Source organism: Gadus macrocephalus, chromosome 7, assembly GCF_031168955.1.
Source record: "Gadus macrocephalus chromosome 7, ASM3116895v1".
Classification (NCBI taxonomy): Eukaryota; Metazoa; Chordata; class Actinopteri; order Gadiformes; family Gadidae; genus Gadus; species Gadus macrocephalus.
This window is the reverse complement of record NC_082388.1, coordinates 12,666,735-12,678,422: the sequence shown is the minus strand read 5'-3', so window position 1 is coordinate 12,678,422 and position 11,688 is coordinate 12,666,735. Positions and strand designations below refer to the sequence as shown.

Sequence of the window (11,688 nt, the reverse complement as noted above, 5' to 3'; positions counted from 1 at the left end):
AGGGCTATACGGTTCTTCAGCACATGTAAAATCTTGGACTTATTCTAAGGTGACACATCTTAAGTTTGATAGACTAACCTCGAAAGCCCTTGGTGAGAGATGTCCAGCTAGGACCATTGTGTATATACACAGCTATAGCAGTGACGGCATGGATCTGGCCCCGCAGACTGAAGGCTAACAGTCGATGCCGGGAGAGACTCAGTGGCAGGTCAACTTGCTGTCCTTTTTCAATTTCATACAATTCTCAACAAGGGTCGATCAATAGGTAATTAATCATGTGGGTCATTTAATATTAACAAAGATTCATGAACACTAGAGAAAAAAAAAAGTCGTTCCAAGTCGAATAAGTATCCATCTTTTATTTCCCCACATTTGAAAACCGTGGTGACATAGAACACAACCAGGTGCAAAGATTTGAAAATTAGCGTTGAAATGTATGAGGCTGGCGTTTCAAACAATCAAGCTCCCCGATGAGCCTGAGGTGCAGACAGCAGAAGGCCAATAAGACCACTGTGTGGTCCCCTGTTAGCCCTGCCCCGGACAGTCCCTCCATCTGTGGTGTCATTTGCGCGGAGTGCTGGGAGGTGGAATGTGTGACAGGTCACGGGAGTCTGTGTGTGCGTCCGATTAGCAGCACTCACATGACAGGACACAGAGGAGAAGGAGCAGCGGAGGACAACAGAAAGGCCAATGGGTGGACTCGTCCCATTTCTGAACGACGGTTGGATGGATGGGAATGTGCAACCAACACACTGAATGCTATTGTCCTTGTTTTTAATCTGTCCACATGGATATCGGTATTCCCATGTGAAGCTGGACACTGAATATGACCTGGTACTGGTTGGACATACACAACTATCTGACCTGTTACGGGTTGGACATGCACAAATATCTGACCTGTTACGGGTTTGAAATACACAACTATCTGACCTGTCACAGGTTGGACATACACAAATATCTGACCTGTTACGGGTTGGATTTACACAACTATCGGACCTGTTACTGGCTGGACGTACACAACTATCTGATGTGTTACTGGTTGGACATACACAACGTCCTCACACACAAACTAGCATCCCAATGAAGTGCTGGTCGGGTCTATCAAGCTTCCTGATGCTCATCAGTCAGGCATGTCGTTCCTCACGATGCCGTCCAATCCGTGGTCCTGCTGGGGTCATCAGCAGCATCTGCTCTTGGGCCGTTTGTGTCTGTCCTCTGTGCTCTCAGTCAGTTCTGTAAACACGTAACGCTCTCCATTAAGCAAGTCGTGATATCTCACGAGGAGCAACTCAGAGGGGGCCTTCAATAGCTCAACTTGCAATTTTATGAACACAATAAATACAAAATATACTCTCTCTCTCTGAGAGTGAGAGAGAGAGAGTATATTTTGTACTTATTGTATTCATAAAATATATGGTACATATATATAGGACATTTTATACTTACAAAAATTACAATCAGAAACGGTTGAATTTGTTTATCTTATCTTACTTTATTTACATTTTGTGTTATTCAATGTAGTGATGTTTTCTCTAACTGATAGATGCATAAACATAATATCAACATATATATAGAAACAATATATATATCAGAAACAAGATATTCAAACCCTCTTCATAAATGTAAATTTTAGTGTGTAAATAACAGAAAAAAGGGGTTATTCTTACAATATTGAACTTCATATGACCCTTTGACTTCCCGATAATGGCCTGTGTTGGTGCTAAACTCACTGATGATGTCACTGCTCTGTCGGGCGCCGCTTCTCTCCAGCTCCGCCAGAACGTTCGCCTCGAAGGTCAGCGAGGCCATGCGGAAGAAGAAGTTCTTGACGCCGTCCCCTGCCGAGAGATGAGAGGTCCTCACACAACAGTTTGCCGAGGTATGGACGTTTGGTTTGGAAGATCTTAGTCTTATGTGTCCCCACAAACCCAGGGAGCTCATTCCACTCATTCAGTTGTGGAAACATCTCAACGTCCGTCCTTGTCATGTATGGAATCTATGTTAGCAGGATGGTCAAGGAGATGACCCAGAGCAGATTAGGAACCAGGTCTGGGATTCTTTATAACATCCTGCCTTCATACATATACTTGAACACTTAATGTGGAACCAATAAACAATATTTCAACCTACTTTCCCTATTGCTCATCAGCATGCTATACAATCAACTGCCTCATAGAGGCCAATATATTTTCCATTCGTACGCAGAAAGCACAGCGGGGGGGAGGGGGGGCTTTTGAGTGTTTTGTTGGAGGCCTGGGGGACCAGTGTGTACCTGACTTGGCGGACACGGCCCAGTACTCTGCTTTGAGCTCCTCAGACAGCCTCACGGCCTCCCGCTCCATGTCCTCCTGCTGTCCGGCGGACTGTGGAGGGAACGCGCTGTGGTCACTGCGGTCTGAACCTCATGATTGTGTGATGATTCTGTTGTGTGACGACTCGGGCTACGGGGGGGGGGGGGGGGGGGGAACTCACGCTCATGTCCTTCTTGGTGCCCACGAGGAACAGCAGCACGCTGGACGGATCGTTCTCCTTCATGGCGTCTTCCAGCCACTGTCTGAACACACACACACACACACACACACACACATGCACACATAAGGGTATACACACAACCACATGAGCGCACGCACAAGCAGACAGATACACACACACACACACACACACATGCTATAAACAGGTACACATTGGATATGTAGACCTGACTAAAGAGTCTACGGTTGTGTTTCACCGAGTCACGTGACACAGGGCCTACCTGGCATGGGCTAACGATTCAACGCTGCTCAAGTCAAACACCACGATGATGGCTGGAGAGAGGGAAATGGAGACGTGAGTCACGTGACAGAATCCTGTGACAGGGGGGCACTACAACGTCGAGAGACGGATCATTTCATCTGTCCGCGTACCTTGTGCACCTCTGTAATAGGTGGAGGCGATGCATTTGAACCTCTCCTGCCCGGCTGTGTCCCATCTGGAACAGAGGCGACCCGTTACCGTGGAAACAGGAGAAGAGCGGAGGTCCGACCACAGGGACTCTGGCTCATGCAAATATATTAGGTTGCATTTTTCCTTGCGCAACTTCCATTTGCTCGCCGTATGAAGCTGCGTATCAGAGTGTGTGAAGGCGATTCAGATAATCGGAGATCCTCCTACTCACATCTGCAGGCTGAAGGGGACCCCGAGCACCTCGAAGCGCTCCATCTCAAAGTCCACCCCGATCGTAGCTTTGTAGTTCTTCTCGAAGGCCTCCTTGCAGAACCTTGAGCCAACATCAAGGGTCAAGGGGAAAACAATCTCAGCACACACACAACGCAGCCGATGTCGGCGATGGAGAGAAGTACATTCACTTATCAAACTGTACAACGTTATAGGCTCAGATCCTTTAGGGTTGGGGTTAGGCACAGATACCTTTGGGTTAGGGTAAGGCACAGATACATTAGGGTTAGGGAACCAAGAACGGGTTAAGGTTAGATAATACAGAACAGATTAGGATAAAAAATTAAATTGGATAAAATGACAGCTTTATAAGAAGATTGTTAATTTACCTGCTGATGAAACAAGTCTTTCCAACAGCTACATCTCCCACTACAATCACCTTGGCGATGTTGAAGCTAAAATAACCCGAAGAAGATACTATTAAACACATGCGTGTTGCTTGCAGTTTGTGTGTGTGTGTGTGTGTGTGTGTGTGTGTGTGTGTGTGTGTGTGTGTGTGTGTGTGTGTGTGTGTGTGTGTGTGTGTTTGTGTGTGTGTGTGTGTGTGTGTGTGTGTGTGTGTGTGTGTGTGTGTGTGTGTGTGTGTGTGTGTGTGTGTGTGTGTGTGTGTGTGTGTGTGTGTGTGTCAGGTTTAAAGTATGCAGCTTGATCTCACCGCACTGCACTGCTTTTGTTTGTTTGGCAGAAGGTCTTGACTGCTGGATGGAAATCTTCCTTGGTGTGAAGAGCCGCTGCATGGCTAAAACACTGAGAGAGAGAGAGAGAGAGAGAGAGAGAGAGAGAGAGAGAGAGAGAGAGAGAGAGAGAGAGAGAGAGAGAGAGAGAGAGAGAGAGAGAGAGAGAGAGAGAGAGAGAGAGAGAGAGAGAGAGAGAGAGAGAGAGAGAGAGAGAGAGAGAGAGAGAGAGAGAGAGAGAGAGAGAGAGAGAGAGAACACAAATGACCTTCCGTCAAACTGCTCATGAACTAGCCCCTGAATGGTTGATGGTTTTGTCCCTCTATCCTCAACTGGTCTGAGAACAGCTGGTGGGGAAAGTGTGCACATGTGTTTGAGGCATTCGTTCTAAAGTCCAGTGGCCAAGAAAGTAGAACATAGAAAGGCTGTTTGTGAGTTGGTATTCAATGGAAGATACATGACCTTTGAAACAATGAAAAACAAGGATGAAGTGAAGAGGTCAAACAGCTAAACTCAATGCAGACACATTTCAATATTTGTATTATGAGAAACTTGCAGGATATGATTAAATGTTTTTTTTTAAGCTACATGATGGCCATCCCTAGTCACCTGATGAGTCTCTTACAGTTGACTTGGCTTTTGATGTGGTGTTTGCTGTACATTGCTGTACAAATATCAATGTACATACGACCAGAGAAAATACATTTAATATTTTATTATATGAAGAAATGTGTGTGTGTGTGTGTGTGTGTGTGTGTGTGTGTGTGTGTGTGTGTGTGTGTGTGTGTGTGTGTGTGTGTGTGTGTGTGTGTGTGTGTGTGTGTGTGTGTGTGTGTGTTGTGTGTGTGTGTGTGTGTGTGTGTGTGTGTGTGTGTGTGTGTGTGTGTGTGTGTATTTTACCTTCGGGAGACGGTGAATGACCCGATCCTTCTTCACTGGTGGCAACATGTTCCTGTTGGGGTGAGGGTTAGGGTTAGGTTAGGGTTAATGTCCTTAAGGGTTAGGGTTAGGTTTAGGGTAAATTTTCATAAAGGATTCGGGTTGATTGTCTTAAAAACCGTGCTTGTGTAAAATCACGACCACATCTCAATATTTGAGCTGTTTAATCTGAGAAGTTACAACAAAACAGTAGAAGATGTAAATCTGCTGCCCTGCTTTTTTAGTTCATATAAGAATTTAGCCAACTGGCAAATCATTGTGTAAGTTAAATGAATATTGAAAAATGTAACAGATTAAACATTATTTACCTGAACCGTTGATGTTCAGATCTTGGAACCCAAAGAAATGCTCTAACAACTAACAAACATATCTCCAGCTATTCCATAATATCTTGAAGACATCCGAAAACGAATAGATCTCCTAACATCCTCATGACAAGACAGACCAGTCAATGTCCCGACTTCGTCCCCTGGATAACTTCATCCCATGGATAGTCAGTCACGTTGGCCAACAAACTGTAAATAAAAGGTCAAACAGCGCCCCGCTGCGGGGGACTTGACAAACAACCCCAGTCCTCCATGAATGTTTTCTGTAAACTATAAATGTAATATTTTGTATAATTTCCCTTTTTATAAACCAATATAGACACATGAAATATATCACATAATATAATATTATTTTATATTATATTATATCATATTATATCAGTTCAGTTAAGTTCAGGAAATGCTTCGCGTGTCGCGCTACGTGACGCGTTCCTCATGTGCTGCGTTCCTCCTGCGACCGACCAGTACTTAAAGGAACTGGCCCACGTTGTCTCCTTCTCTATCATATCAAGTCCTCTGGTGAGGTTGGATGGGCATGGAGATGGTGTCTGGGAAACCAAAATATTCCACTCTACTTCATTTATGCATAATATGGGCAGTCTTGAATTTAAATCCAAGTGTGTTGGTTTTTGCGTAATATTTAGCTTAAGGTGGCATTGTTAACTGATCAGCGTGTAGGAATACGAAGGCCTATGAAGCACGCGGTGAGCTTCGAGTCTTAAAGGTATGTACTAAGGGTTTTAACATCAGTTTATGCATACATTGATAATTACTTTAATCTCGGAGGTATTGATGAGTAGTTGATCAACACCCTACCGGTAAATCGGCAGGGTGACTTACCAGGTAGTAAATTGGGCTAGGTTTAGACCCAAGTGCGAAGTTGGGTTGAGGTTATCTTATACTAACAATGCTAGACTCCTTTTGTGGAATGACTACAGTTTTAATCTTTCTTTATCGGGGTGAGCCTTAACGTTTTGGAAGGGATTTGAACGCGATGTTGCCATGATGAAACCTAAACTTACAGCTGGAATTACCGTCAGATTGTTAGTGTTGATAATGGGTTTTCTGAGCAACTTTCTACAGGAAATGGCCTATCCAATTGATTGGTTACCTGGATCCTAGGGTTAATGTTGTATTTAAATTTATTCCATTTTTATTTTAAGGTGGGGAAGGCGGCCGTACTACAGACATGGTTCTGCAGACTGGTGCAGTGAAGGGTGAGTGCAATCATGAATTGTCTTTTACAGGGTGGACTTCTTGCCATGATGAAACCTTAAACTTACTGCTGGAATTACCGTCAGATTGTTAGTGTTGATAATGGGTTTTCTGAGCAACTTTCTCCGGGAAATTGCCTATCCATTTGATTGGTTACCTGGATCATAGGGTTATTGTTGTATCTAACTTTATTCCATTTTTTTATTCTAAGGTGGGGAAGCCGGCCGTACTACAGAAATGGCTCTGCAGACTGGCGCTGTGATGGGTGAGTGCAATCATGAATGGTATTTTACAGGGTGGACTTCTTGCCATGATGAAACCTTAAACTTACTGCTGGAATTACCGTCAGATTGTTAGTGTTGATAATGGGTTTTCTGAGCAAATTTCTACTGGAAATGGCCTATCCAATTGATTGGTTACCTGGATCATAGGATTAATGTTGTATCTAACTTGATTCCATTTTTGTTTTAAGGTGGGGAAGGCGGCCGTACTACAGACATGGTTCTGTAGACTGGTGATGGGTGAGTGCAATCATGAATTGTCTTTTACAGGGTGGACTTCTTGCCATGATGAAACCTTAAACTTACTGCTGGAATTACCGTCAGATTGTTAGTGTTGATAATGGGTTTTCTGAGCAACTTTCTCCGGGAAATTGCCTATCCATTTGATTGGTTACCTGGATCATAGGGTTATTGTTGTATCTAACTTTATTCCATTTTTTTATTCTAAGGTGGGGAAGCCGGCCGTACTACAGAAATGGCTCTGCAGACTGGCGCTGTGATGGGTGAGTGCAATCATGAATGGTATTTTACAGGGTGGACTTCTTGCCATGATGAAACCTTAAACTTACTGCTGGAATTACCGTCAGATTGTTAGTGTTGATAATGGGTTTTCTGAGCAACTTTTTCAGGGAAATGGCCTATCCAATTGATTGGGTTAACATGATCATAGGGTTAATGTATCTAACTTTATTATTTTTTTTCTTTTAAGGTGGGGAAGGCGGCTGTACTACAGACATGGTTCTGTAGACTGGTGATGGGTGAGTGCAATCATGAATTGTCTTTTACAGGGTGGACTTCTTGCCATGATGAAACCTTAAACTTACTGCTGGAATTACCGTCAGATTGTTAGTGTTGATAATGGGTTTTCTGAGCAACTCGTCCTGGAAAATGGCCTGTCCAATTGATGATTTGATCATAGGGTTAATTGTGTATCTAACTTGATTTTTATTTTAAGGTTGGAAAGGCAGCCGCGTTTAAAAAAAAGGTTCTGCAGACTGCTGGAGTGATCGGTGAGTGGAATCATGAATCGTCTTTTACAGGGTGGACTTCTTGCCATGATGAAACCTTAAACTTACTGCTGGAATTACCGTCAGATTGTTAGTGTTGATAATGGGTTTTCTGAGCAACTTTCTACAGGAAATGGCCTATCCAATTGATTGGTTACCTGGATCCTAGGGTTAATGTTGTATTTAACTTGATTCCATTTTTGTTTTAAGGTGGGGAAGGCGGCCGTACTACAGACATGGTTCTGTAGACTGGTGATGGGTGAGTGCAATCATGAATTGTCTTTTACAGGGTGGACTTCTTGCCATGATGAAACCTTAAACTTACTGCTGGAATTACCGTCAGATTGTTAGTGTTGATAATGGGTTTTCTGAGCAACTTTTTCAGGGAAATGGCCTATCCAATTGATTGGGTTAACATGATCATAGGGTTAATGTATCTAACTTTATTATTTTTTTCTTTTAAGGTGGGGAAGGCGGCTGTACTACAGACATGGTTCTGCAGACTGGCGCAGTGAAGGGTGAGTGCAATCTTGATTTGTCTTTTACAAGGTGGACCTGTTGCTATGATGAAACCTAAACTTACAGCTGGAATTACCGTCAGATTGTTAAGTGTTGATAATGGGTTTTCTGAGCAACTCGTCCTGGAAAATGGCCTGTCCAATTGATGATTTGATCATAGGGTTAATTGTGTATCTAACTTGATTTTTATTTTAAGGTTGGAAAGGCAGCCGCGTTTCAAAAAAAGGTTCTGCAGACTGCTGGAGTGATCGGTGAGTGGAATCATGAATCGTGTTCGCCAAGGATCACCGGCTGTTGTGATGAAATCTTAAACTAATGCTGGAATTACCGGCAGATTGTTTAGTGGTGATAAATAGTTTTCTGAACCTCCACATCTTCATATGTATTGGGCCATGTGTTTCTGTAGGGTAATAATTGTAGATGTTCCTTCTAGATGGACGTGTTGCACTCTGACCTGGTGACATGCTAGTGATGCTGGAGGTTCTTCATGGTGAGCAGGATTTATTTCTCCGCTTGGGTTTTCGCCGTGTTGTCAATGATGAAACAGGAAGTGCCGTCCTATGCGATCACTGACGATAGTTCTTTTCATTATTTCTGAGACTACAGAATGTATCTTGCTCAGCATGTTTGGTCTTTCCCTTCTCTAACCGGGTTCCTTCTCTTTAAGGTGGAAAAGGTTCTGCCATATGGATGATTCTCTGCCCAGGTGTGTAGACTCGTGAACAGTTTGATGTGCGGCCCATCGATGTTGTGATGAAATCTTAAACTAATGCTGGAATTACCGGCAGATTGTTTAGTGGTGATAAATAGTTTTCTGAACCTCCACATGGTGACTTGTATTGGTCCATGGGTTTCTGTATGGTACTAATTGTACATGTTCCTTCTAGATGGATGTGTTGGACTCTGGACCTGGTGACCTAGTGATCCTTCAGATGTTCTCATGGTGAGCAGGACTTCTTTCTCCTCTTGGGTGTGGCCGGGTTGTCAATGATGAAACAGGAAGTGCCGTCCTATGCGATCACTGACGATAGTTCTTTTCAATATTTCTGAGACTACAGAAATGATCTTTCTCAGTCTGTTTGGTCTTTCCTTCCATAATTGGGTGTATTTTTTTTTTTCTTCAAGGAATGGAATTAATGTTTGTTATTGGCGTACTGCAGATGGACTAGAGTGGAACTTGGGTGAGTGGAATCATGGGTTCTGTAACATTGTACAGGCAAATGTTGTGATGAAATTTTGAACTAATGCTGGAATTACCGGCAGATTCTTAGTGGTGATAAATAGTTTTCTGAACCTCTGTATGGTCTTGTGTATTTGGCCATAGGTTTCTGTAGGGCACTAAATTTAGATGTTGCTTTTCTAGATAAACGTGTTGCAAGGCACGGATCTGGGGTTCTTGAATTGACGCGTGTCCAGACTTTCATGGTAGGCTTGTACAAAATTAATTGTATTTAAAAAAAAATACACAGAACATCATTGTTGTGATGAAATGTTAAACTAACGCTGGAATTACCGGCAGATTGTTTAGTGGTGATAACTAGTTTTCTGAACTCTGAAGTGAGGCTTATTAGATGCAACCGTTTGACTTGTCAGTGTTTTAACGAGCCATGTTTCACATCACTAGGTGACGAATGGTGCTGAAGATTAACTACAGAATGACTGCCCAATACGCAGATCTCAAGATGAAGATGGAACTGAATAGCATCTTGTGATGCTGTAAACCCTTTGTGACTTGAGTAACATTTTACAATAAAAGTAGAATTTAAGCTTTGAGTCTGTTCAGTTTGTCTGCGTTACAGTGAAGGTCGATACTTTCTCAGCCTCATTCAGGGCAGACTGGACCATTCCCCAGATGGCCCTTCATTTAGGTTCAATAAGCAGAGGACCCGCATTATCAGCATGGATCAGATGAGCGTTAATTCACTCCATATTGGCTTGTACTTGACCGTTTATAGCCCAAGTTCAGCCTGTTAGATTAAAAACGACTAGATCAAATGTCTGCCTCTTTAATGGTAGAATCACTGTTGACTCAGTCAACGTAGTGACTATATACCATGGTAAGTTGCTAATGTTAACTATACCGTCTTAATTAGAATATTGTTGTAAAGTTGAATCAATTTGAAGCAACTCATTTTCTAGATTTATTACACATTTGAAATATTTCAAACCTTCATTAAACTTGATTATGACCTGCAGGTCAGGATAATTCAGTCTCACTAACCACCAACTGTGTGTAGCACCCACTTAGGTGATGCACGGCAGCCAATCTGCGCCAGAACGCTCAACACACCAGATTGAGGTAGAGAGTGAGGAAATGAATGAATCGGCCAATTATACAGGGGGTTGATGAAGGTGCCAGATTGACTGAGCCTGGTAGGGCAGTTTTAGCCAGGACACTGGGGAATCCCCCTACTCGCGCTAAATGCCCTGGGATTTTTTATGACCTTGGTTTTACGTCTCCGATATACGGCACCTTCCACAGCACAGTGCCCCGTCACTGCACTGCGGCATCGGGATTGATGTTATGGCCAGAGGGAAAATGACCACCTAATGGCCAGCAACCGTCACCTCTTGAAGCAGCAACTGATTGTTCAGTGATTCAGCTAAGGCATGGGTATGGCTGCTGGCAAGAGCCATCACGCAAAGACGTATCCAGGACATGGGCTACTCAAACTCTCATTCCTCGTGTCAATTCACAACTGAACCAGAGAAAGTCAGAAGTGTCTTACCGAGGCAAAGAGAACTGGTCTGACGCAAGTTTCATTTGGAATTCAGGGTCACAAAGGTTTGAGGAAGAATGGCGTGGGAAAAAAAACATGTTTCTTGAAGTCCAGTGTGAAGTTTACCTGGGGAGCTATGTTATCTTCTGATGTTCCACTATATTTGATCAATCTGCCCACACTGCCAATACCTGGTTAAAGTGTGTATAGTATTTATTTGTGATGGGTGAGTAAAGCACCATAATTGCGATAGGCCTACATTATTAGGCCTATACCATGATCAATGTTATTTATTCTGAATAATTTGCAACGACATCCCCAGATTTTGCAACTGTAATGTGGATTGGCCTGAAGGAATAATATACGATCAGCTGGTTTTCACTAGACTCCTGTCAGTTCAGCCGTGGCGCAATTAATGAATAAAGATCGTATAACACGTAGGAAGGATACAAACATTTATTTTGACAATGCAGGGCCAAGTTTATCCTGGAGGGAGGGCTCTCATGATCGCTACACATAAGCCAGCAGCATGCTTTAACCACTGCCTTGACTTATTTGAATATAAGGACTCGGACAAAGGGTCAAAGTGTCACGTTTCGCTTGCATTTTGTTTTTCTTCCAAACAGGTTTGTTCAGAATGAAGCCCTCTACTGGTTTAACATGCAATCCAAGTTGTGTCTACTTTCTTCCGCTGCTCTTGTTGATGCATATGCCTGCACAGAAATTCCTGGCCGTTAAAAGAATGTGGAGACGAGGCCGCTATGAGCCCACCCAGACAGTAATACCTCCCAAGG

At 43.2% G+C, this 11,688-nt stretch overlaps 1 protein-coding gene, 2 long non-coding RNA genes and 15 other non-coding genes across 22 annotated transcripts; 17 read left to right on the top strand and 1 right to left on the bottom strand.

Moving 5' to 3' along the window:
* Positions 1-344: 344 nt before the first annotated feature.
* LOC132460901 (ras-related protein Rab-34-like) lies at positions 345-5,274 on the bottom strand. Its single transcript, XM_060055874.1, has 11 exons — positions 5,135-5,274; positions 4,788-4,839; positions 3,869-3,960; positions 3,543-3,608; positions 3,155-3,256; positions 2,904-2,968; positions 2,753-2,804; positions 2,473-2,554; positions 2,273-2,363; positions 1,731-1,838; positions 345-1,233 (listed from the first exon to the last, which is right to left on the bottom strand). Exons 2-11 carry the CDS (start codon positions 4,833-4,835, stop codon positions 1,178-1,180), a joined length of 762 nt encoding a protein of 253 aa, XP_059911857.1. The 5' UTR covers positions 4,836-4,839; positions 5,135-5,274; the 3' UTR covers positions 345-1,177.
* Positions 5,275-5,536: 262 nt separating this feature from the next.
* LOC132460934 (uncharacterized) lies at positions 5,537-9,122 on the top strand. Of its 5 annotated transcripts, XR_009526462.1 has the most exons (9): positions 5,537-5,876; positions 6,316-6,369; positions 6,579-6,632; positions 7,098-7,151; positions 7,866-7,914; positions 8,120-8,173; positions 8,371-8,425; positions 8,608-8,664; positions 8,842-9,120. It is a non-coding gene; the product is annotated as an uncharacterized LOC132460934 (long non-coding RNA). The 5 variants fall into 5 exon arrangements; XR_009526461.1 differs by lacking the exons at positions 6,579-6,632; positions 7,098-7,151; positions 7,866-7,914 and having other exon boundaries at positions 8,842-8,880; positions 9,062-9,122; XR_009526459.1 differs by lacking the exons at positions 6,579-6,632; positions 7,098-7,151; positions 7,866-7,914.
* LOC132462170 (small nucleolar RNA SNORD65) lies at positions 6,153-6,223 on the top strand. Its single transcript, XR_009526739.1, has one exon. It is a non-coding gene; the product is annotated as a small nucleolar RNA SNORD65 (small nucleolar RNA).
* On the top strand, positions 6,413-6,484 carry LOC132462181 (small nucleolar RNA SNORD65). The gene has a single exon (XR_009526747.1). It is a non-coding gene; the product is annotated as a small nucleolar RNA SNORD65 (small nucleolar RNA).
* Positions 6,676-6,747, top strand: LOC132462180 (small nucleolar RNA SNORD65). Its single transcript, XR_009526746.1, has one exon. It is a non-coding gene; the product is annotated as a small nucleolar RNA SNORD65 (small nucleolar RNA).
* LOC132462178 (small nucleolar RNA SNORD65) lies at positions 6,932-7,003 on the top strand. Its single transcript, XR_009526745.1, has one exon. It is a non-coding gene; the product is annotated as a small nucleolar RNA SNORD65 (small nucleolar RNA).
* LOC132462177 (small nucleolar RNA SNORD65) lies at positions 7,195-7,266 on the top strand. The gene has a single exon (XR_009526744.1). It is a non-coding gene; the product is annotated as a small nucleolar RNA SNORD65 (small nucleolar RNA).
* Positions 7,450-7,521, top strand: LOC132462176 (small nucleolar RNA SNORD65). The gene has a single exon (XR_009526743.1). It is a non-coding gene; the product is annotated as a small nucleolar RNA SNORD65 (small nucleolar RNA).
* On the top strand, positions 7,702-7,773 carry LOC132462174 (small nucleolar RNA SNORD65). The gene has a single exon (XR_009526742.1). It is a non-coding gene; the product is annotated as a small nucleolar RNA SNORD65 (small nucleolar RNA).
* On the top strand, positions 7,958-8,029 carry LOC132462172 (small nucleolar RNA SNORD65). The gene has a single exon (XR_009526741.1). It is a non-coding gene; the product is annotated as a small nucleolar RNA SNORD65 (small nucleolar RNA).
* LOC132462169 (small nucleolar RNA SNORD65) lies at positions 8,217-8,288 on the top strand. The gene has a single exon (XR_009526738.1). It is a non-coding gene; the product is annotated as a small nucleolar RNA SNORD65 (small nucleolar RNA).
* Positions 8,469-8,540, top strand: LOC132462229 (small nucleolar RNA SNORD65). Its single transcript, XR_009526788.1, has one exon. It is a non-coding gene; the product is annotated as a small nucleolar RNA SNORD65 (small nucleolar RNA).
* On the top strand, positions 8,706-8,774 carry LOC132462221 (small nucleolar RNA SNORD49). The gene has a single exon (XR_009526781.1). It is a non-coding gene; the product is annotated as a small nucleolar RNA SNORD49 (small nucleolar RNA).
* On the top strand, positions 8,923-8,994 carry LOC132462228 (small nucleolar RNA SNORD65). Its single transcript, XR_009526787.1, has one exon. It is a non-coding gene; the product is annotated as a small nucleolar RNA SNORD65 (small nucleolar RNA).
* Positions 9,123-9,157: 35 nt separating the features above from the next.
* Positions 9,158-9,226, top strand: LOC132462223 (small nucleolar RNA SNORD49). Its single transcript, XR_009526782.1, has one exon. It is a non-coding gene; the product is annotated as a small nucleolar RNA SNORD49 (small nucleolar RNA).
* A 76-nt stretch (positions 9,227-9,302) lies between these two features.
* Positions 9,303-9,947, top strand: LOC132460933 (uncharacterized). Its single transcript, XR_009526458.1, has 3 exons — positions 9,303-9,355; positions 9,538-9,599; positions 9,799-9,947. It is a non-coding gene; the product is annotated as an uncharacterized LOC132460933 (long non-coding RNA).
* Positions 9,398-9,468, top strand: LOC132462171 (small nucleolar RNA SNORD65). Its single transcript, XR_009526740.1, has one exon. It is a non-coding gene; the product is annotated as a small nucleolar RNA SNORD65 (small nucleolar RNA).
* Positions 9,654-9,725, top strand: LOC132462230 (small nucleolar RNA SNORD65). Its single transcript, XR_009526789.1, has one exon. It is a non-coding gene; the product is annotated as a small nucleolar RNA SNORD65 (small nucleolar RNA).
* Positions 9,948-11,688: the final 1,741 nt, after the last annotated feature.